At 41.0% G+C, this 25840-nt stretch overlaps 1 protein-coding gene across 1 annotated transcript in view; it reads right to left on the bottom strand.

Moving 5' to 3' along the window:
• Positions 1-4804: 4804 nt before the first annotated feature.
• The window catches only part of LOC124139432, a 31812-nt gene continuing 10776 nt past the window's right edge, over positions 4805-25840 (bottom strand). The window contains exons 2-3 of the mRNA XM_046506475.2: positions 10709-12052; positions 4805-9560 (exon numbers count right to left, since the gene is read on the bottom strand). Of these exons, the coding sequence (XP_046362431.2) occupies positions 9355-9560; positions 10709-12052 (1550 nt within the window). The 3' untranslated portion in view covers positions 4805-9354. The remainder of the gene's footprint in view (positions 9561-10708; positions 12053-25840) is intronic.

A 25840-nucleotide genomic window follows, 5' to 3' on the forward strand; every position in this document is an offset into this window, starting at 1 on the left:
CATCCAGCCGAATACTTAATCTTGAGACCTATTAGTTGTCTCGACACCACACAATCAGCAATCTAAAAAACAACAAAAATCCTCATCCTAACCGACTCCCTCAGTGGACTACAAGCCCTCAAAAATAAAAACACTAAAAACCACCCCAAACTAATCAAATACTCCATAGCTCAAACAACTTAACTAGGGCAGGTAAACAAATAGAGTTCATTTGGACCCCGCCCACGTAGGAATCTTTGGAAATGAAAAGGCAGATAAAGCAGCAAAATTATCCCTTAAACTCCCAGAAATAAGCTTAAACTTACCCAGCTCAAAATCAGAAATCAAAAGTCTCACTAAACAAAAAATCAACAAAAAATGGCAAAATATATACCAAAACTTAAATAGCCAAATCAGGAAAGTACTAAAAAAAACCCCTAAATAAACCAAAAATACTACACCCATCCAAAAAAATCGACAGAATAATTACTAAACTACAAACAGGCCACACCAAACTAAATAATCACCGGAAAATAGCTAATCTACACACAACAGGAAACTGCCCACATTGCAAACAACAAGAAACACCAGAACACGTACTCATTCACTGCACACACTACCAAACACACCGAACAACACTACAGACCACCCTAAATCTTAAAACCGCACTTACACTAGAATAAATCCTAAATCCACAAAATAAATTAGAAAAATTCAAAGCCTTAGGTTTATACCTAATTAAAACAGGAATAATTAGTCGCATTTAAACCCCAAATAAAATAATAAAACCAAAACTACCTTATCTAACAACCACCCAACACACACAGCTCCCTTGGTTCGTCCCCCACCCACTCTTTGCATTCTTTCCAAATCTCAAAATTTCCCCTTTTTAGAAACACATTAAATGGCCTGACCGGGCCCGTGTGCGACATGCGCTTGCAGTCGGAAAGCGCACGTTACATCTCCAATATAAGTAAGTAAGTAAGTGTCTTTTCGAGTCAAGTGCGAGTCTCTCTCTCACCTTAGGGAGAATGCGACTGTAAAAGCCCCTCGCTAGACAGACAAGTAGTGAATGTTTGAGATAAATTTATTATTTATTATATATAGTTTAAACTCAATAAATAATTCATAGTCTTTTTATTGTTCAAATTACTGATAAAACATATTTTAACTTGTTCCTTCTAACCATATTTCCAAACAATTCCAAACAATTCCAAGTCATTCCAAACATTTCCTGTGTTGGAAATATGTTTGGAAATGTTGCCATTCCAATTTTGGATTTTCTGGAAAGATCGATCTTTCCAAGCTTTGGAAAGTTTGGAATGAGCGATATTTCCAAAGCATTCCAACGTTCATTCCAAATTGTAGATTAAGTGTTGGCTTCCATTTGTCGATTGCTAATCACCTATCAGCGACAGTTATCTGTTGGCTTCCCTTGTTAAGTTTCCTCCTTTGTTATCTGATCATATTTGTTGTTCTAAAAGGTACATAATATATACATGTTCCCTGTCCCATATACCTTTTTTAAGTGATGAAGGAGTAAGAATACACTCCGAAAAGTCGTTTTCCTTATAATAAAGAAGTTGACATTCATACAATCTCTTCCTTATGTCCTTGAAATGCAAAAACATCATATACAATCGCGTTTGCTTCCCGAATACCACGTGGTTCCTGGAAATTAGCCAGCGAAATCGTCGATTAAGAATTTGTTTAAGAAAATGTTTATGATAAGTGCATAAAATTATAGCCCTGAAATCTGTCGTTTATTTAAAAGATACTGATATCATTTTTAATGTGTAACCTTAACTATGAAATTAGCTTTTACGTACTTACAAAACAAAACAAAAAAGAAACATTTCAAAATATAGTTATGCGTCTTGCTATGTTTTCATCATTCATGCTATTAGTAAATCTTAAATTGTATCGGTGATACTCAATAGTTATTTTCTAAATTATTAATTTAGTTACACACAATTAATTTCGTTTTTGTGTAATCTTTACATAGTCAGTTAGGGATATGCTTCAACCTTTATAGTGTGAAATTTGAAAATTGTGGGTTTTGCCGTTGTTACGTTACGTCGCTTTTAGGCTAAGTTGTGCAGTTTTCACAACGTCACTACGAAAGGGAACCCAGTGCAGCGATTGTACACAGGCTATTTTAATGTGGCAGCCAGAGGGTTAATTAATACCGGATCTAACCTGCGTAGTTTCCTGAAATCCCGTGACAACAGATAACAAATCTTGCCTTGTATGTGGTGTCACTCAGAGTATAATTGTCCCCGAAATTTGATGTGGATGTGACCTACTTCTGTATGTAGTGTTGGTGTGACGTACCTCTGCATGTAGTGTTGGTGTGGAACACTTCTGCATGTAGTGTTGGTGTGGCGTGCCTCTGCATGTATTGTTGGTGTGGGGTACTTCTGCATGTAGTGTTGGTGTGGCGTACTTCTGCATGTAGTGTTGGTGTGACGTGCCTCTGCGTGTAGTGTTGGTGTGACGTACTTCTGTATGTAGTGTTTGTGTGACGTAATTCTGCATGAAGTGTTTGTGTGACGTTCTTCTGCATGTAGTGTTGGTGTGACGTACTTCTGCATGTAGTGTTGGTGTGACGTGCCTCTGCATGTAGTGTTGGTGTGACGTACTTCTGCATGTAGTGTTGGTGTGGCGTACTTCTGCATGTAGTGTTGGTGTGACGTACTTCTGTATGTAGTGTTTGTGTGACGTAATTCTGCATGAAGTGTTTGTGTGACGTTCTTCTGCATGTAGTGTTGGTGTGACGTACTTCTGCATGTAGTGTTGATGTGACGTACTTCTGCATGTAGTGTTGGTGTGGCGTACTTCTGCATGTAGTGTTGGTGTAACGTACATCCAGTATGTAGTGTTGGTGTGATGTACTTCAACATGAAGTGTTAGTGTGACGTACATCTGCATGTATTGTTGGTGTGACGTACTTCTGCATGTAGTGTTGGTGTGACGTTCTTATGCATGAAGTATTGGTGTGACGTGCCGCTAATTGTAGTGTTGGTGTGGGGTACTTCTGCATGTAGTGTTGGTGTGGCGGCTTCTGCATGTAGTGTTGGCGTGACGTACATCCAGTATGTGGTGTTTGTGTGACGAACTTCTGCATGTAGTGTTGATGTGACGTACTTCTGCATGTAGTTTTGGTGTGACGTACTTATGCATGTAGTGTTAGTGTGACGTACGTCTGCATGTAGTGTTGGTGTGGCGTACTTCTGCATGTAGTGTTGATGTGACGTACGTCTGCATGTAGCGTTGATGTGACGTACCTCTGCATGTAGTGTTGGTGTGACGTTCTTATGCATGTAGTTTTGGTGTGACGTACCACTGCATGTAGTGTTAGTGTGACGTACTTCTGCATGTTATGGTGGTGTGACGTTCTTATGCATGAAGTATTGGTGTGACGTGCCGCTAATTGTAGTGTTGGTGTGGGGTACTTCTGCATGTAGTGTTGGTGTGGCGGCTTCTGCATGTAGTGTTGGCGTGACGTACATCCAGTATGTGGTGTTTGTGTGACGAACTTCTGCATGTAGTGTTGATGTGACGTACTTCTGCATGTAGTTTTGGTGTGACGTACTTATGCATGTAGTGTTAGTGTGACGTACGTCTGCATGTAGTGTTGGTGTGGCGTACTTCTGCATGTAGTGTTGATGTGACGTACGTCTGCATGTAGCGTTGATGTGACGTACCTCTGCATGTAGTGTTGGTGTGACGTTCTTATGCATGTAGTTTTGGTGTGACGTACCACTGCATGTAGTGTTAGTGTGACGTACTTCTGCATGTTATGGTGGTGTGACGTAGCTCTGCATGTTATGGTGGTGTGACGTAGCTCTGCATGTAGTGTTGATGTGACGTACTTCTGTATGATGTGTTGATGTGACGTATTTCTGCATGAAGTGTTGGTGTGACGTTCTTCTGCATGTAGTGTTGGTGTGACGCACTTCTGCATGTAGTGTTGGTGTGGGGTACTTCTGCATGTAGTGTTAATGTGACGTACTTCTGCATGTTATGGTGGTGTGACGTAGCTCTGCATGTTATGGTGGTGTGACGTAGCTATGCATGAAGTGTTGATGTGACGTAATTCTGTATGTAGTGTTGATGTGACGTACTTCTGCATGTAGTGTTGATGTGACGTACTTCTGCATGTAGTGTTGGTGCGGCGTACCACTGCATGTAGTTTTGGTGTGACGTACTTCTGCATGTAGTGTTGATGAGACGTACTTCTGCATGTAGTGTTAGCGTGACGTACGTCTGCATGTAGTGTTGGTGTGGCGTACTTCTGCATGTAGTGTTGATGTGACGTACTTCTGCATGTAGCGTTGATGCGACGTACCTCTGCATGTAGTGTTGGTGTGACGTTCTTATGCATGAAGTGTTGGAGTGGCGTACCTCTGTATGTAGTGTTGGTGTGACGTACTTCTGCATGTAGTGTTGGTGTGACGTACTTCTGCATGTAGTGTTGATGTGACGTAGCTCTGCATGTTATGGTGGTGTGACGTAGCTCTGCATGAAGTGTTGATGTGACGTACTTCTGTATGTAGTGTTGATGTGACGTACTTCTGCATGTAGTGTTGGTGTGACGTACCACTGCATGTAGTGTTGGTGTGACGTACTTCTGCATGTAGTGTTGATGAGACGTACTTCTGCATGTAGTGTTGGTGTGACGTACCACTGCATGTAGTGTTGGTGTGACGTACTTCTGCATGTAGTGTTGATGAGACGTACTTCTGCATGTAGTGTTGGTGTGACGTACTTCTGTATGTAGTGTTGGTGTGACAAATCCTTACTACAAAAAACAAACATGGAATATGTTACAAATATTTAATAGTTGATGGAAGTAAATTTGTACACAGAGAAATAAAGAGTTGAGTACAAAAATAGAGGTTTGGCGTATATAATACAACTAAAACTACAACTGAATAGTTTTGGTGTAAATGTATACTTAGTTGAGATCATGGAAGTATACCTGAAGTCGTGATGCAATTCTTTATCAACTATATGAATGTTGATGACCAAAAACCTAGATAAAACTGTCTAGCTCTTCCATCGCACTACATAACTCCATATATTAAGACTAATTTTTAAAACCGGTAGTTTGTTTCCTTTGATAGTTTTTTTTAGTATGTACATGCCTTGCAAGCGATTTTTTCATTTGTCTAAAATAAATATTTTAAATAAAACTAAACTACAAAGACGAAATACAATTGGAAATATTTCGGAATATTGTCTGATGGACGCTTCTGAGAATAGACATAAAGAGATCTATCTGTTCGCTCGTTTATATGTTTCTGTTGTCAAACTGTCAACCGATCACGAGGGTGTACAGTGTGATGTACCCTGTGTGTAAGTCCATGTGATTCGAGAAGGGTAAATCAATCATATGCCTAGAGGGATCGCTGACAATTTATTTATCTAACCGACATTCATTCATACAGGTCCGGAATATAATTATGTTCGTAGTTTCACGTAACAGACGAGGCAAACAAACCGAGTAATTTCCCCTTACCCAATGCATTCGGATAAAAATTCATTTCATTTCAACTCAACAATTCTTATTCGAGATATGCAAGTTATCTAAGATGCGTTCCGATTGCATTCTCAGCGGGCTTCAAGAGCAGGCTACGTGGACATAATGTCCCGCTCCTTGACCAATCAGTAGCTAGTATGTTAATGTAAGATGATATAACTGGCATTGGGCAACATTTGTGCTGTATTCCCAGACTGGGCACTAGCATGTATGCTGGTATCACACACAACATTGAGGAAGTAACAAGTGGGTTAACGATAAAATTACACGTGAAGATTATGTAACTTATGAATGACGTCAAACGACAAAAGCCACATGAATATCAAATATGACATCAAGAGCTCAATACCATAAACAATTAACGCTGCAACACTCGTTACCATCACCCTACCACGAATAAAGGGGATGGTTTCACCGTTCATCGGGGAAATATGTTAAAAAAGATCACAAAGTTTCAAAATCTAAACCATATTCACACTTAAATATATGCTGGAGCTTACGAAAGAGAATAATTAATGCTGCCTAACACCTAAGTAAATTACAAGGTAATATCTATAAGATGATTGGCTTCAAATGTCTTCCATCCCCTTTCGAGAAACTAAATAGAAGGGAGGTTACTCTGTTAAGCATACTTGCACAAACAAAGCCTTATTATAATGTGTTAATAAATATACGACTGGTGGTTTCGTTTTTTACTTCCCCCTTATAATAATTGATATAATATTAATACTATAAATAAACCCTATAAATGGACAAAAAAAAGTTTAAATAGTATATTCTACATGGGACAATATTCATAGACGTTCTATATACACCAACAATATGCACAATGAAATTTGTGCAAGGAAACGTTCGCTATATGTACATGAATGACTTATATACAATATACACAATAGCGGGTAGTGATGTAAGGAGGGTGTGCATGACGTGTAGTATAAAAGTGTCTGTCTTCGATTTATGCTGATCTTTGGGGACTGCATCGCACCAAGACAAATTGGCACATCAAGGGATGACTAGCATATACTCTAAGCTGATGAAAAAAATACATGTAAATTTGAAGCTACAGCTGAATGTTAAAAACAAAGCTCGATCGGGTGGTCACTAAACTTTCTTAGAGCCCCGATCGGGCACTATCACCATATTGAATTACTTTATAATACATAGGGTTGGTGTTTATGCACTTGACTAAAGTTAGTCATACACACTGCAATGACATGCACATTAGGTGTGCCATGATATTTAGTTCACGACACAACTTTTGATAGCGATTTGATAACAAATCAATTAAGCTAAACTGATTACGTATTATGTAAATAATATCAGGTATAGCAGGTAAACAGTTGAGCAGTATCTTAGTAAGGGTACCAAACATCTGTGTCTAATGTTCCGGCAACGGAACAAAAATACGGTTAAAATGTATCGTGGCGCCTTTTGTATACCATGTGTATTCATAACATGATGGATGATGTGATTTATTACAGGAACTTCCACTGACTGACGTGATAGATTTACCGAGCGCTTCCAGCGGAACCTGATTTCGCACTCTGTCCTTTCCACTATTCTACTATCTCAAGGGTAATGGACTTTTCAAAAGAATTTCTCCACAGACAGATGATAGATAAATAGACAGTAAATAGAAAGAGACTTGATCACCCAAGAATGGCCCCAACAGGATATATCGCTTGGGTAAAATCACTAGGAGATATCGCTGGAATGTAACTGCTTCACAATGTTTTGCAGACATTTGATACTTCATCAAATGACATCACGAATCTCTCCGCCACTGAAGCTGCAGCTGTACTTTCTACATTTAAGACACTGCTTCTTACTTTCTATTACTGTTTACAAACTGGAAATGTTGGAAGAATGTTGGATGATAAACAGAATGTCACCCTCCTGTCTTTTGACATACAATATGACCACACTCACTGATAACGGTTTGATACTTTTAGCGACTCTCGTTGACATATTTCATATCAGATGACATTCGAGTAAGATTATGTTTATCAATTGAGATACATATTTAGGCATACGATTTTACAGAAAACTGGTTGAGATATAAAAAAAAACACGTAATTGATAAACTGACCGACAGCAAACCGATAACAGAGCATTTAGGTATATATCCAGTGACGGACAGCGATACAGCAAAGTCGTAGATGTACAATTAAACAGTGAGTGAGTTTGCTTTTACGCCGCTTTTAGCAATATTCCAGCAATATCACGACGGGGGACACCAGAAATGGGCTTCACACATTGTACCCATGTCGGGAATCGAACCCGGGTCTCCGGCGTGTCGAGCGAACGCTTTAACTACTAGGCTACCCGACCGCCCCACAATTAAACAGACAGAGGTTTGATAACATAGAGAAGACAGATGGACAGGTGGACAGACAACACCAGAATGATTGGAGGTCCGATAGGGATGGCGGAATAGTGAAAAGGGAGGGTGGGGCAAAAACATGGCCATGACAGAGTCGGGAACGGAGGGCACACTGCATTGTTGGGTTTAACGCTGCTTTGTACTTCCGTTAATTGGCGGCGTGTGGTATTCATAAACCAGAAGAATGGTGAATAATAACGTCATGTGAGGTGAAAGTTGCCGCAACAGCTATTGGCTACAAATCCCGAAGCAATCGCATTAATTTCAACTTACCAGTCAGGCCAGTGAGATAACATATACCGCGTTTGCCCGTGGGGTGTAGTATAGCGTCTTTAATTTCATTTTACTCAGCGGAAACTGAAATATTTATTTCGTCCCTGGTCTTTACAGAAGACAAAGTGTTAGGCACCGCTCGGATATTCTGTTTGAACTGGATTCCTTGGGAAGTAAAAGCGATGACTACTGGTCCCCTGACAACTGAACCTAAGTGGCAGTTTATATTTGTACGCCAACGATCACAGAGAAATGAATGCAACGCCACTGGGAGTACTTGGTGGAAGTTTCACAGAAAACTGAAACTCGGTCGTTCACTATAATTTGATTACATTTGTATTTGACTTGCTGTTGCAAGCGAGCTAATTTCTTTCTTTTTTCATTTCTGGTTTCATTTGAACTCATACAGTAGAATCGTATCTCATACAATGAGACTGAACTGCTGGAATTAAGGTTAAAATTAATACCTCTAATGAAATTCAGCTATACTAGTGTCCAGACAGGACGTTATTGTTGATATCTAATCGAAAGATAGGGTCAATTGGAGCTCATTGGTCATAACTACACGTAAAGATATTACAAACATTATGTCAAATTCTAGAACATGCGATCATTATGACATAACTTATAATGTGTTTTCCGCTTTGGGTGCAATGTTTGGCATCCTTCTGAGAAGTCATGGAAATCCGCCATCTTGAAATGGTCCATCAACGTCAGGTGTGAGCTGATCTGCCGCACGCTATTCCAAACACATCACTATCCATAAGTGACCGCCTCCTTAACCCAATACTCCAACATATCCGTGGTCCTTAAAACCCAAAGGGTTCGTTTCCAGCCTTTATTTCTGGAGTCGGAGGAGTGTGAGAGACAGTTTAGAGATTCTAATAAACTTGGCGTTTCATGGCATAACATGTCATGGATTTCATGAAATGAACACATTTATCCGATGAATTCATCCATACACTGACCTCCGTGGAATTATAAATGCCATCGATTGGGCCACACTGTGCTAAATCCGATCCCAAATCGACGACATCTGAAACTTGTTCATGGTTCATTTTATGTCCATATTTTTTGCGTGTTTTTAGACACAGGAAACTTTGAGTTTAGGAGATGCATAACCTGAATCTTCCATGGATTTCACGATGACGTCAAATGAAATTCATCACTAACGTCATGTCCGGCTGGGAAATCTGTAAGAAGGGGGGATAATCACGTCTTGTGTATTGACTCTTCGGTATTGGAGGTACTCTCTGCGGATCTGTTTCCGGTATAAGCAGACGACCACAAGCGACGCAATGAGCATGATGAAGAGTACCCCCATTATAAGCACGTACAGTTTTAATATTAACGTGTATGCGAAGCTGTCAGATGTGTTCTCTGAAACAACAAACAAACACAAAGTCAGAAAAAGTTACATTATGTTTCTAGGCGATGCGGTGACCCCATAACCACCCTAGGTTGCAGAGATACTTGGAAAGAAGCAGATTGTTTCCCCGGGGGGTACTGCTACTTCAAATGTATTCTACAGATTCGAGCATTCTATAAGAACTGTGTGGGGTTCGGATTTGCGCCGCTTTCAGCAATGTTCCAGCAATATCACGACAGGGGATACCAGAAATGGGCTTCACACATTGTACCAAGGTGTGTAATCGAACCCGTCCTTCGGTGTGAAGAGCGAACGCTTTGACCGCTAGACTACCCACCACTCCTTTATGGTATTGAGACATGCATTCATGCTATCAATAAAACAAGAATTGCCACAATTTTAGCTCTCACAATATGAAAAGGTGTTACTCCAGAGGTTGTTCCAACCAGGGAGAAGACAGTAGTTAGCGACTGTGCATGGTCACTTGTACAGCAATAATACAAAACCACCCCCGTCCCGTTTTCTCTGAACAGTTTGTTGTCATACATTTTCAACAGACATTATAGCTGGGGCTCTTTTGGGTGGAACCACAACAACACAGTTGTTTTTTGTATATCCAGCATGGTCAACCATTGAATGGTATCAATTGCATTATCACAAAGAAATAAAAAAAGGAAGTACAAATGTGTGTGCACGTTGTTTTACGCCGCTTTTAGCAATATTCCAGCAACATTAAGGCTGGGGGACACCAGAAATGGGCTTCACACATTGTACCCGTGTGGGGTATCGAGCCTAGGCTTTTGGTGTGACGAGGAAACGCTTTAACCACTTGGCTACCCACCGCCCCTTCTACTCATCAACCCATGGTTTTTCGTCCCATTTGATGATACAGCAACAATCAGGTTCCTCACAAGTTATAACCCTCAGATCCTTATGTAACTTGGTTCTTATGACAAGTATGGAATAGTGGATACCCACCACATCGTATTGGACACTGTAAATAATCCTATATCAAATATACAACCTAACGTTTGCTAAGTACCACACCTCTGACTTAAGATGACTATGTCGGTCCTTAGCAAATGCTGAGTAGTATATAACAGACATAGACAGTTTATCTCGGGATTATTTTTTCAATAAAATAAGAATAAAGCATTACCAATGCAATTGGGTAGTGTCTCTGTGATGTCCCAATTACACCCTAGTTCTTGTCTATCACAATCCTTAAGGATGAGGTTGACCACGTAGCTATGCTTGACATCATCACTGAGTAATACATTGGTTCTGGATGTCATCAGATACTTCTTGGTCAGCACGTTCTTGAGCCTGTACAGAGATGAAAAGTTGGCCACCGACGGCTCAATGGTAAATGTCTGCGTGTTTCTGTCCTGGGGTCTCAGGGCATGACTACACAACAGGACCTCATCGTCTTCAGCTCCAGCAGCATTGCGGTCGTTCATTTCATCCTGGATGTATTTCAGAAAAGATCTATCAAAACCAACATAACACTCATTCTTTCCGCGGATAAAATATCCAAGTTTCCCAAAGGGAAGGGCTGATTCAAACGTCCATGTAGCACGATCATTATCGACTGGGTTCCTTCTGGCACACTTCACTGCGGTGCCCTTCACATCCGCGGAGGCCAGGTCCACTTTCCCTTGTTGGCTGGATAACGTTTGTGACTCAATATTATACAATATTTCATTTGTCAGTGGTTTCGACAGGAACAAGTCTTTCGCAACTTTTTTATGGAACAAAGTTGTCATCAACATCGGGGAACACATTTTAAGGTGATTGTTCTGAGCCAGAAGGTCTCGTTCCATTGTGACAATCCTTTGTCTGCAGGGGATGTCATCTGGGGAACACGTCATGTCATACAGCAGGGCCCCTCGGACCTGAAGCTTCATCAGTTGGCTTAAGAACGCCAGGGTGTCATTCACTGCTTGATTCAGGCTAATAGGACTTTCTGAAGTTGATGTCATGTCCTCGATTTTCTTTGCCACATACTTTCTCAAGAGACTGTCGTCTTCTGGGTCGTCTGTGCCTCGAATTTGTGAGTCGATCAGTTCAAACAAGGCCGGTAGGTTTTTGTGAGCACTTTTGAACATAGCTTTCATTTGTCCTGCTGCAGATTTTCTCATTTTATCAATAGGAAGGGTTCCATTGACGGTAGGATCATACACCTTCTGAAGTAGATACAATATTGCCTTCCATCTGTCTAAATATTCATCCATGTCGTCAACAGTTTTAAGAGCTTTCGAAGCATTGGCGCCTAACTCCTGGAAATGTTCTTTAAGACTTGTTGAGTCAGCGTTCAGTTTTTTAAACTCCAGCTCAATATTTCGAAAGGAATCTGGGTTCCTACTGCCAACAAAGGCATCAACGTTTAGTTTGTTGTTAAGTGATGGGTACTCTTTACCGTATTTCGACACATACGACTTCCAGCCACCCTCATCCTCTTCTTGAGAATTACCTTGACAATGTGCACACGAAAGCAACGCACCTGCAAACAAACAGAAAACAATAGATTTACCAATATAATTTGCATTATGTCATCAAGGTGAACACACGTTTTCTGTCAAGGGAACAGTGATAAGAAGAAAGTTATTTGTCCCAAGATTAAAATGCGTGTTCTGTAAATGTCCACTGAACGGACATGGAGCGACCAAGATGGTAAAATGTCCCAGTACTATTAGCTGGAGGCGACATGGACGTAACGACCACTCTTATACTTGCGACTTGACCAGTCAGCACCTTGACCACGACCCAGAACACACGTCTTGATCAACACTCACACCACATGTACCCCACTTTCTACGTATTGGCAACCATTACCTCAGATCACTTGTGACGCATCTGTGTCTTGACCACCACCTCCACCACCCAGACCACATGTAACGTCTTGATCAACACTTAAACCACATATACTCCCTTTCCTACGGCCACCATTACCTCGGGCCGCATTCACTCATCTGCTCCTCGGCCACCACCCATCCACATGTACCCAACGTACGTCTTGACCACCGCAACCAAAGCCACACATGTACCCTCTTGTACCCTATGTGCCCAATGTACATGTCCTTCAACTCACCATCCTAGATGTACTACACGATAACTGATTACTCACTAATCACTACTCCGCCCCGAATAATGAGCATATTAGGTTAACGAATGCAGATGCTTCAGCAAACGTTTCCAGACACATATAATAAATATCGCGAGCAAAGCATCAATGACTGTCTCGGATCTAAGCTTGGCACTTGATTTGTCAGGTAGCAGTATAAAATGAATCTAGTCCCTCGATACTAGCGCGTGCTCTTTAAAAGGATCGCAGTTAGTCTGGTGCGTATTCCTTTGGGGATCAGACTTAATGCTTTCATATCGCTCAACCTACTGTAGTAGTAGTTGTGTCAATTATCTGATTAACTGTTCTGGCGTTGATGTTGCTAATTTCTCTCCTCCGTCCACACCAAGCGTCCAGGCAAGAAATGGACATGAAATTGACCAGCAATAATGCTAATGACTGACGGATAATTCAGCTGTAAATCGGGTTATAGATGGCTAATAGATTGTTATATATGCTGATAATAGCAGAATTGAGACCAGCCTCAGAAATATAGCTCTTTTGCGTTCATTTGATCGATATCTGCCAGCTCGATTTCTTTACGCAAGGTTATGGCTCACGTCTATAGCATCAGTGTTGATGCCATGAGATTAAGACATGATATCATGAGGAGTAGCATGATAGTGAATTTCTATATTGCCTAATATGTCTGATTAATGTCATTGTATTAATGCCCCTGTTCAATATGCCATTTGTCTTCCTTATCTGTCGTGTTTTGACATTTTCTCACTAGCACACACGAGCGACGCAGGAATTGGCCATGCAACAGGTCCATTGATTGGCTTAATTTCACATAACCGTGGAATCTACATATCTAGAAGAGTTAATTATGATCATCTATCTGGCTAATAAACCATCACATCTTTAAGTGACTTTACTCCACAGTCGGATGATCCCGTGTGGATTCTTGGACAGGGTATATCGCCAATACCCATAGCATAACTGTAAGAGCCGACTATCGAGTTGCAATGTCAGCCCTCTTAGTGATGGAAATCCATGTTTGTCTCTCTCAGTTACGGTCGTCTTAAACTAGTATACGGAACGGTCCTTGGCTCGTCGTGAGTAATGTGACGACGGTGTGAATCATTACCAAGGCTGTCAGTACAGACCATTATTACACTCAAGGCTGTTACAAATAGCAGATTGAGAGTAAGATGACGGACTCAGTTGATGCTAATGATATTATTTTCGGTTTCAATGAGGATGTCACCATGAGGATGAAGATAAATGCATATTGCATAAGACATATGAAAGTTTTGATAACTGTCCTTTTAGACACCGTGACCGAGGTAATTACTCCAAGCAGTTTCGACCGCCTCCGTGGTCTAGTGGTAGAGCGTCCGCCCGGAGAGCGGAAGGTCCGGGGTTCGGTCCCCGGCCGCGTCATACCAAAAGACGTTAAAAGATGGTACTTGTTGTTACCCTGTCTGGAGCTCGGCATTAAGGGGCTAAAACAAGGACTGGTCGGCTCGGAGTCAGTATACTGTGTCTAAGTGTGGTATTCATGTTAAACTGCGGCACGGTATCTCAGTGGGCTAGCACTATAAATCGGCATCAGTCTGGACTAGTACAAGCAGACACAGACACAGACACAGACACAGACACAGACACACACACACACACACACACCCATGCACGTCGCCTTATAAGTGCAATAATCTTGGATTAATTACGTTAATCACAATTTCACCTCACCTTCACCAATCAATATCATTACATGTAAGGGCTTAATCCTAGTCAACCACTAGTCAGCCATGACCTCTCACTCACATACTCAACGAGTGTTCATTTTCAGTCTCTGTCTAGACACTGACGTACGTGTTAAGCAAGTGGGTAGATTATATATTATTCGTAGCAAGGATCACGTATCTGCCTGGCCTGCCTGGACACTTCCACACGAACTCCTGTATGATTATTGAAATAATGTGTACACACGTCTGTATAACATAGGGTAATATAGAATAAGAATCTATCATTTGATATCATTCGCTTTTAATCAAGAATATGAGAGCACTAAATCATATGAAAAGCAAAGGTTTTCAGAAACTTGATGAAATCTCTAAAAATAAAGTGGAGCAAAATGTTACCAACGTTACCAATGTTTGTTGTCGAAGGTACAACATACAACTAATAATAGAACAGCTCATTTATTGAAATAGCGTGTCCTAACTTTTCTTAAAGCCATTTTACATTCCAATTGTACATAGAGACACTTAAGGCGCCAGGGATTGCGATAAAATCGCTTTCGTCAAAAACGTTTGGCTGTGAAACGCATTATCGATAGCGAATTTGCACATTCCAATCAATACATCGGAGGCAATTTCGAAGGACGGGAGTTATGTAATGTCTAGTCGAAAGACAATTTACAATGCTAATGTGCATGTTCATGGAAGCATGCTTAAGCTAAATTCCGTGTCAAAGGCATCTGGGTTGAAGAAAATATAGAAAAAAATTAAATAGGACTGGAGACTTGATACACGTACGTTACAAGGAGCTTAGAACCCGTTCTATATCTGTGTACCTCCGATAAACCATTTCTGCACGCGTTTCATGATGTCGTCTCCTCACTCGGCTATATTTGGTGTCGGCCATGGGCGGTAATTCAATTGACGACGACAGCAACAGTTCGTGTTCATGCTAGGTTTACTAAAAGCATTACACCCAGGCACTGACGCTTTTCAACTCCTGTATCCAAAACTGATTCCGCAAATCTGTGAGTTCCATTGATTTACCCACGCTCTCAAATCAGACTGTTTCATCTAAGCTAGAAGGAGGCAAGTCATTTAAGCAACCCAAAGCAAATATCATCTCTATGATTGGTGTTCACCGAATTTGAAGAATAGGGACTCAGCCGCGTCATGGACGTTCTCGAGTGCAATACACGGCAACACACCATCTCGACATGATACTGCATTCTCCCAATGAAGACAGCGAATCACCCAACAGGGCCTCGTAGTCGATTTGGCGTCCCGTGAGTTGAATTAAAGACTAGATGCGTGTGTTATTTCCTTAGAGGACCTGGAAACCATGCCAGTAGCGATATTGACCTTGACGATCGAATCTCTCGCCTGGTGGTCATCTTGAAGGTCAGTCTGAGTACAGCTTGGCCTATATTGATGCTGCAAGCAAATAGAGTATTCGGGCAGCCAGCCAACTTCAGACTGTGATGAACTGTTGCTAGGTCAAGAAACGATGACCTCGTGGCCAGAGGGGTGCAATATTTTAGAATCATTGCGGAATTCTGGGATCAATGTTTCTCTAACTACGTCTGAAGGATAATGAGAAATAATTTGTACATTTCATGTTATTAACACACCGAGTTGTAAATAACGAAGTGATGTTTGTAAAATCAATAATCGCGAATGTATTCTTGGCTTTATAGCAAAGAGCGTCTCATATGGCTACTCAATTTCACAGTCTGAGAAACCTTAATTCAAAACCACTGGCGTCCATACACAAGTCACAACATACTGGATCGGTTATAATCATACCAAGTTGAAACAGAATCCATTCCCTTGGAGGTACATAACATAGAAGTAAATGCACAGCATGCTAAATCTTACATTCCTTGCCTACACTTGAGAAACTAAGAGGACAAAGGTGCACGGAAAAGACATTATCAACGCATCTACTTTACGCCAAAGGGTATGTTTGTTGGGGTTGGACAGACGTGTGAAGCGTATTGATTTGACAAGAACCTGGTCTTAAGACTGAGCTCCGTACATGAGATCACTAAATAGCTGAGGATAAGACGTAATTAAATCGACGCAACGCACAGCATATGTTGAGAGCTGGTCTATGATGACACTACCTGCAGTGTTCTGCGTCGGGCAATGTATTGACACAAGGTCTGTTCGTGAGAGAGTGCTGTTGTCGGATGCGACTAGAACACATGCTGTATCAACATAATACATGCCTAGTGTTTTTGTGTTGGCGGAACATTGCAAATAGTTCCTTCTGACACTGACAATGGCCATTACAGCAGTGAAAACGAGTGTTCGAGATAAATAAGCTCACTGAAAAACGCATGTGTGGTAAACAGCTGAATTTATCTAAACCTAAATGATTAAATTGCTAGGGCATAATGTCATGGATATTAGGTTCACATATATCACTTCAAATTGAAGACTGCGTAAATAAAGCACGCCAGCCAGAAGAGACATATCACGGACACCTTCCACTGTAATGTTATCGACATTCTCCATGGATGTGCTGTGTCAATTATGTACTTCAGGCTGATCAGTACCTGCACTGCAATACCATCTCACAGCGAATTCACCAGACAACGATTCAAGGAAACATTGCGAACACATATATTGGATGTTAATGTCGTTTGAACAGTATGTCAAATATTTTCAATGCTCTTAAGAAACACACGAAAACTGGTACAGTGCTGATCACAATCTGGGATTCGAACCCGTAATCATCAAATCCTTGCACAACAAGTGACGAAACTAGATATTCACCGTGAATTGCTGCGCTTCAGATTACATTTTATATTCTCCGGTTGTTTCGTTAAACAAGGATATGTCAAACGCGTTTTCGCCGCAGTCAACAATTTTCATATATCACGGCGGCCAGTACATAATCGAGTCTGGACGAGACAAACCAGTGGTTGGTATTATGATCAATGTCCCAACGTCCTTCAAGTACAGTTGTGTGAACTTAAATTGATCGATGCATTATGCAACTTGACCTAGCACTGAACATAAGACATTTTTTGAAACGATCTTCGTCTGTAACATTAGCTACACGTTGACGTCTAAATAGAATTCATTCAGTAAAACTCGTTGCAACTTTCTCATTATATATTTCATGCAATGCATACAGAGGGTCCGTCATAGCCTTGGACCCGTAAGGCGATTGGTGACGCCTTCAGCAGTATAAACACTGGCGACACAATACACCACGCCATACATTGCGTTGTCAAAACAGCACGTAACGGCACTGTCAGCAGAAATTATGACAAGTTTTGAAGCAGTTCTCCAGTACATGTAATTAGGTTTCTTGCAACGGGAGACAAGGCATGTGTAGAATGTGTTTTGTTGTCAGTAAAGGTGACATTCCCATCCAGAGGTAGGAGGGCCGGCAGACCCCGAGCGTGGGTGAGTGGTTACTTAACATATGACACACATACCTCACATACCCCGCCTTACCCTCACGCAATTAACACGACAATCTCGTAATGTCACGCGAGAAAAATGCAAACACGTGTTATCAGCCTGAGTGAGGTCGTATTTCACTGACCCTGTAAAGAGACATTAAAGCCAACTTCAATATTTGATTTATTGTTATACCATAGAGTCGTACACGTTCTATATCAGCCATTTGTGATATCCTATTGATATCTCTGATAAAAATACTCGCCCTTCACAGGAAAAAATTTATAATATGAACTATCTAGATAGACAATATGTAGATGTCATCGTGACCATATAGTTTGAAATATTGATTCAAAGACCACAATGTTGACACGATCTTATCTTGACCTATAAAAGCAAGATAATACAGGAGCCTTAACGTACAAAGTTACGTGATAAGTGTTATGGCGGTTATTGACATTCTACCGATGTACATGTATGTGCCTACCTACTTATGACGAAAAGTCAGCATCCATATTTACCCATTCCTGAAACTGCGATTAGCATGTATCACAGTAATGGTCTCTTACGCTTTTAATATATAGCTATTGCGTAAGTGTATTTGCGGGTGGGGCTAGGGTGGGGATAAGACACAACATTATTTTGAGTCACAGTATCTATACAATTCCTCACTCCCATACAATAACCCCACTGTTCATATGCATGATATTGGCAAACCAAATATAAACATGTGAACATCGAACGAGCGGGCCTTGTTAGTTATAGGACTACCCTCTGCATGGCGAATATTTACTAAGAAATTTCTTCCGAGTGAAATGTGTACAAAAAAACATTTGTTAAACTTTTGTACAAGACTGTGTGAGTGAGGTGGTTTAAACGCCGCTTTGAACAGTATTCCAGTTATATCACAGCGTGTCAGCTTAATGAGGGAGGAAAGCCCGAAGTGATGCAGGTCTCAGACGTTTACCACATCGATGAAACCCACGGGCACGGGTATGGTGCTGACAACCTAGGAACATAGTAGGGCCGAACCAGGATTCGAACCAAAAATAATAGGTTCCTGTTGTGCCCAAAGGACGCAACTTTGCACAGCGAATTGCGACGCCATAGACGACTGGGCCACCCGTGCCCCAGGACAAACAGGAATATACTGCCAGAAGAAAACAGCCCTTAATAAAGTTTGACGGATGCCGAAACAAATTTGTCACTTCTGGTCCTGTGTAGGACATGCCTAAAACATAGATTTCTAGATCTATAAATCCCTGATCACAACCGACTCCTACATTTAAAATGATTCACCATGCAAATACTGCACGCAAATGATGACGTGTCAGGCATGGGTCAGGCACGAGCGCGGTTGCTGCAATTATCTTTGTTCAGAGTAAAAGGTCCTATGATGTCTTTCTAGGACTCGTGGAGTAACCGTGGTTCAACCACTATCTGTCGTGGTTGATTACGTGACGTAATTTCAGGACAGTCCTCTTACAGAACAGACCAAACTGGTCCGTTCAGCCGCCTGTGTTCCGCCAATCGCTAGACGCTTACGTAATGAGGACTATTTCACTGACATTAAGTTCCCTATCTTTCGAGATAAACGTTTGCAGCTGACGCAGTTATGCACCTAGTAGGGCCATTCTAATTCAACACAATATGTCGCGAATCAATACTGTCTCGAATATGATAACATTACGACGCCATGTAAACGGTTGATTAAATTAGGTTGGGGTTAACCACTGCCCCAATATTGAAGACTAAGTTACACTGGAGTAGTTTGGATGCTTTAACGTCACTAACGGACAAAAGCATAACTCAATGTTATTAGGAATTGGCCAAGAACTTAGCAATTAATGATAAATTCATATTGTCTGCCCTCCAACAGTGTACTTAATAAATAAGGTTTTGTTCATTTGTTTGTTGTTTAACGCCGCGCTCAGCCATATTCCAGCTATATAATTGCGATCTGTAAGTAATCCGAGTCTGGACCAGACAATCCAGTGATCGACATAATGATCATCGGTCTACACAATTAGGGATACGATGATGTGCATAAAAAAGTCAGTGAACCTGACCACCCGATCTAGTTAGTCGCCTACCACGTACGACAAGCATAACTTGTTAATAAATCAGGTGATATGATAGTCTTGCATCCCTTTTGTTTCCAGGGTGAAACATTTGGTCACACTTGAACATTTCTTTGGTTTTATGTGGTTGACATTTCCAAATTGACAACAGTGACAACAAATATGTCTGACATGTCTGGTGCAATGACTTATTATGTACCTTATGGACAAGTTTCTTCAGGTAAAACAAATGACTTTCCTTTGCATGTGTTTATGGGAGGTGCCATAGATGTGGCAGGATACGTTCACCTCTTCGCGAACACCTGGTATAATCACTTTATGACAGGGATTCGTAAACACATGCTTATCACTATCAAACAAGAAAACAGCGTTATCGCTATCCCTTGCCATAGGGCACATTAGAATTTTGTTTATTCATATAGTAGTGAACATAAACTGCAAAAACAATGAGTCCCATAATGCCACAAGGAGAGATAGGCACTAGGGTCGCTTTATGTCATCAGAAAAAAATAATAAAGTGTGGAATTAATACACACAAAAGGCCTCATCTCTGGAAAAAATAATTTATGGCATCAATTCTCGAACTCAGTCTGACAAGTATCTCTTAGATAAGCTAACCTCAGTAGTTTCTGAGAAAACATGTCCCAATGCAGACACTATATATGCAATATGCAATAACATGGATCAAGGGCCGTAACTGTGTTTGCACTCAAAATCTAAAAACATGTAGCAAGGGAGGTAACTCTTTAAAAAAATAACTTACGGCTCCGATTTCGAACCAAGTCTTGACAAGTATCTCATAGATAAGCATGCAAAGATTCATTTCTGAGAAAACTTGTCCCCATTGCAGACATTTTGCCCTAAGTTGAAAAGTATGGAGCAAGGGCAATAACTCTGTAAGAAATCATTTACGGTACCAATTTTCGAACTCCTTTAAAATCATGACAAGTATCATCATTGTGTAAAATCTCATTTCTCTAACTTATATAGTTTTTGAGAAAAGAACTCCCCTTTGAGAAGCGAACCGAATGAAACACGGAACGACGGACGAACTCCGTCACTATACCCCCACCCTCCTTCATGGAGGGGGATAATAACCCTAACTACTGGGTTCCCTCATTGTCTAGGTTCCGCGGAGATTCTGGGCTTCGTTGGTCTCCAGTATACATGTCTGTTGTAAAACATACCAAATTACAATCATCTGTCAGAACAGCTGAGCATGGGTAGTGCTAGGATTCATGACAGCTATTGATGTCTAACCTCAGCAATCGGCTCAGCTGGTCGTGGTCATGTCATATTAGGTTGCGAAGGGGAGACAGTTGGTGAGTGAGTGAATGGGAGACCAAACGTCGAGATGAAAACAATGTTTCAGTTTTATTTTAGAGTCACCTTAATGTGGAAAAGAATCCAAAAAGTCGTAGTCGCTTACCAGTTTGGTTCGAGTTTGACCACAATCATTAGAAATCTGAAAATTGGACCAGTACTACCAGTTCCTGACAACTAAAGGAAACAGTTTATTTCGGCGCCTTCCGTTCTGGCATTTTAACCACATATCGTTTTTTTGAAAGCTACGAAGCAGGGTGTTGATTTTGGCTTTCACTACGTCGATCTGAAACATACTGTCTGACCTGACACTATGGTTGATGTGTGAACCAACGCCTTGTTCACGCTGCTACCCAACTGACACTTCAGTACGTATTCGTTACTTATTGTACATGTATGTGAAACGTAAATGTACAGCTGTTGTCAGTACGATGCAGTAGGTCGTGCCCAGACATACAGGGGAATCAGCCAGCGTAACCTGAATAATAATTCACCTTAAGTGAGTGAGTGAGTGAGTGAGTATGGTTTCACGCCGCTTTTAGCAATATACCAGCTATTATTTCAGCAATATCATGGGCACCAGACATGGGCTTCACACATTGAACCCACGCGAGGACACGAACCCGGGCCTTCGGTGTGACAAGCGAACGCTTTAACCACTAGACTACACCATCGCCCTATTTCGCGTCAAGGGACAAATGCACAGAAAACAAAGCTATCATGAAAATATTCAACTTACTCAAGAAATTCGACCTCGGGTGCGCATTATAAAATAATACCTTTGATGAAATAATTTAATTAATCTTTCGGCCGGTTTTGGTTTACTGATTCAAAATAGTCTCATATACTCTAAGAAGGTTTGAAAATGTCAAGCTAACTGTCGGTAAGTTTGGGCTGTCTTCTCAGGGAATGTTCTCTGGCCGCGCAGTCAGTTATATGTTGACCTTCTATTTTTTTCATTTAAACAAAGCGTCGACAACACGTATGCCTTCTCAGCAAAGACAGCAACACATGACTATGTCTGTACAGTCTAAAGGCAAACGTTGTCCCCTTTGCCACAGTGGGTAACGCGACTATTCACACACTGCTGCCACGCCTTACGCAACACGGTGCAGTAATATGAGGCAACCAGACCTGACTAATCCCCACAACGCCTTGCTCCACACACGGTCATGCCAATGGCCACATGGCCACATGGTTGTATAAGAATAACACCTGGCAAAAACTGAAAGATTCTCCAGGCTGTTGTGTTTCAATTTACGCTGTCGTGGATATGAAATCAATTTCAGAAATATTCGACCTCAAGCTATAGGTATAATCTTAGCTGATTTACATTCCCGTTATAAATGACGACTGGGGTATTTTTGGATTTGAAAGGTTGTGTGATATTACTGTCATAGGTCCATCGGTGAAATGCAGATATTCAAAACTATATATACTGCATGTATACAGACAGTAAATGCAACTTGCATAGCGTCCTGTTTGTGTTTTACAATTGACTTTGAACAGTTATAACACACTCACTGTATGACGTGCATTTCTCGGTCGACGACTATCATTCACGAACATATTTACAAATGAATGCAAATATACACGGTTGAGTAAATATACATGCATCTGTACACTTATGTTGTCACCATATTTGCCCAATGTACGTATACATGAAGGTTTAGGAGCTTGGGGTGTAGATGTAGATGTACAATGTCTAAGTAAATTTCAGTTATCACCAGTCCAGTTACACGCATGGCCAGGGTTAGATTTGGGCCAAATACTATCTACTGATCAGCTGGGTAATCCGATACAGGCCCTCCATAAAACATGACAATGTCGGGCGATATTAAATATTTCTCCCTGTCACTGTTTACTTAACTGTGGAATACTAGACATATATTTATACTATCCACTTTGGATATGGATAAATCGCTATATGGCTGACATTATGCCGATGCGACGTTAAATATTAACTCACTCACTGATGGGTATGTTTTTTTAATCTTTCCATGATAGACTAAAATGATTCTCATATATCAAGGGCATATTTCAATTATATCTTATTATCCCTATCAAATCTCGAGCAGTAGGTATAGAAGATATTTGGTTTCTTCTCAAATAGCATATGTATATTACTGAGTGACCTGACAACGCTTACATTTTGAGTTACAAAACGAGGGTAAATGTAAACTTTTTTTGTAACTCGATGAGACAAACATATAATTTGACAAGAAAGGTTAAGAGTTCAATTTATTATGACTCTAGTATGGATCATCTTACTGATTATAAACTGGAAACCATAGTGTAATGGACTGAAATTAGTTACGGCATGAAATACGGAGTTATTTCCCCAGAGTGAAATATCAGTCTTATATTTTCAGAAAAATGTTACAGTACTTCATCACTACATACAGAACACTACAATAAACTACAACATGGGGTAAGTGTGAGTATAGTTTGTAGCCTGTCCACTTGGCTATATCAGAGACCATAATAATCTATTATATGGTCTCTGGCTATATATAATAGCAGGTCATCTACTATTTCTGCTGGTCACCCCCTTAAACGACAATCAGTTAACTTGACGCCTACCGCGAATATACTGGTTTGCCTTAACATATCTTCGAGGATCGCCCCGAGGTCTTCACTGACATACTCAATTCACATATACGATGAAAGTAGATATACAAAAACAAAACGTAAAAGAATATAACTTCAGCAGATGTGAGCCAGCTGCCGTTGTAGAATGCAGAGCAGCTTTCATTCGATCATTACAGTAAGAGCTAAGGGCACAGGTAAGATTTAAAAGAGTATACGACCTTAATGTTAGTAAAGCTTAATTCACGATAACAAGGCCTTGCAAATAGGCGATAATATCTCCAGCCAAGATCTCGGGCACATGAGACAGCGCTCCGATATCCGTTCTAGATAACATGTCGGACAGGGAATACACTTACATGTCTGCGTGTGGTATTTTAGCAGAATATACGAGTACCAGTATACTGTGTGGCTTGAGGGGCAATGAGGTGAGATCAGGCTAACGGATAATTATGACCTTGTCGTGCATAGACAAACGTATTCTTAGTTGAGTTTAGCTTAAGAGAATTGTCTTTGGATCAGTGTAAGAAGAAACGCAGTGATTTATTACTTCTGCGTGTTATGTCTCCGCTGTGTGAGGCCACTGCTTCCAGATCTGGTACAGGTTTACTGCGCTATGACACACGTGTGTGTGTGCGTGTGTGCGTGCGTGCGCGTGCGCGCGTGTTCACTAAAATAATTTTCTCAGGTCTTGCAAAGATATATTTGTCTGGAGGATTTCCTTTACTGAAATGTGTTTGGCTCTCCGTTAACAGCTCTAGTGTCGCCTGCCCATAGAAGCAATGCATGTCGTTCGATCAACAGCTCCACCCATGACGGACTGAGCATTTGAAATGGTGGGGGACATAAACACAAAACGTCCGCTGGATGAAAAGGGTGTTTGGTGCCTCGATAGCTCTTGTTTAGTCTGCCTATAATAAGGAAATAAAGATTCCATAACTCTACTAAAGCTTTTGGTCACACTCATTCCGCTTCTCCCTCGCGTGACTGTTTCTGGGGCTTTCATGCCTATCTATAGGCCTCCTGAGGGTCCTATATAACAGTGAAAGAGCATATTTGTTTGAAAGTTTAGCCTGGAGCACTGATCTACATTGATGACTGCAAGGACCATGGGCACTACTTAACAAAATAATTATAGGATACTATTGAGTCGTATAGACCAGGCAGGATAAAGTTGGAGAACGTAGACGGTCTGACCGAAGTATATCACAATAATAAATCACCAATAGGTCATTTTCCTTATCTCGAGGTCAGTGAGCCGTCACCGTGATTTGGTTGGCAAAACGTCCATGAAAGAACCAGTTTGCCTGTTGATGAAAACACCATTCGTGGATGAGTGAGCGCAATCTGGTCCGGCTGAAGGACCTTCACATCTGATTGTGGCTGAAGGACCTTCACATCTGATTGTGAACACAGGGTCCAGCTAATCTCAACTGATGTGTGGCCGAGATAGGGCCGCAGTAAGTCTTATTCTGTCTCAATGAACTTCAACATGGAAGAGATAAGGGACATCACATAACGGAACATAAACACGTATGAGAATATTACATTGCTGAGAATACGGTGAAAATTGAGGTGAGGTGAGGTGAGGTGAGGTGAAATCGGGTTTATTGCACTTATATAGCGACGTGCATGCGTGCGTGCGTGCGTGCGTGCGCCAGTCTGATGCCGATGTTATAGTGCTTGCCCACTGAGATACCATGGTGCAGTTTAATGTGAATACCCACTCAGACACAGTTTACTGACTTGACGCAACGCTCAGGCCTTTGTGTGTGCTGCCTGGGGATGAATATCACCAAGCGCAACAAATGAGTTCACTTGGCTGTCAAACAAGTGTGAAATTAACAGTATGGTTCATAGGCCATTGTTTGTTATTATACAAAATAAACAACGGTGAAACAAACAGCTTGTTTTTGTTATCTGGAAATAATTAAACATTATTTAGACTACCCGTTTCTGTGTTGTTGGAAACAATATTACACTTCCATGTTATAAGGTGGCACGGGCGGCTCAGTCGTCTAAGGCGCCGCAATTCGCTGTGCCCTGATCATGGGTTCGAATCCCGTTTCAGA

The sequence above is a fragment of the Haliotis rufescens genome, unplaced genomic scaffold, assembly GCF_023055435.1.
Source record: "Haliotis rufescens isolate VD_foot unplaced genomic scaffold, xgHalRufe1.0.p SCAF_1, whole genome shotgun sequence".
Taxonomy (NCBI): domain Eukaryota; kingdom Metazoa; phylum Mollusca; class Gastropoda; order Lepetellida; family Haliotidae; genus Haliotis; species Haliotis rufescens.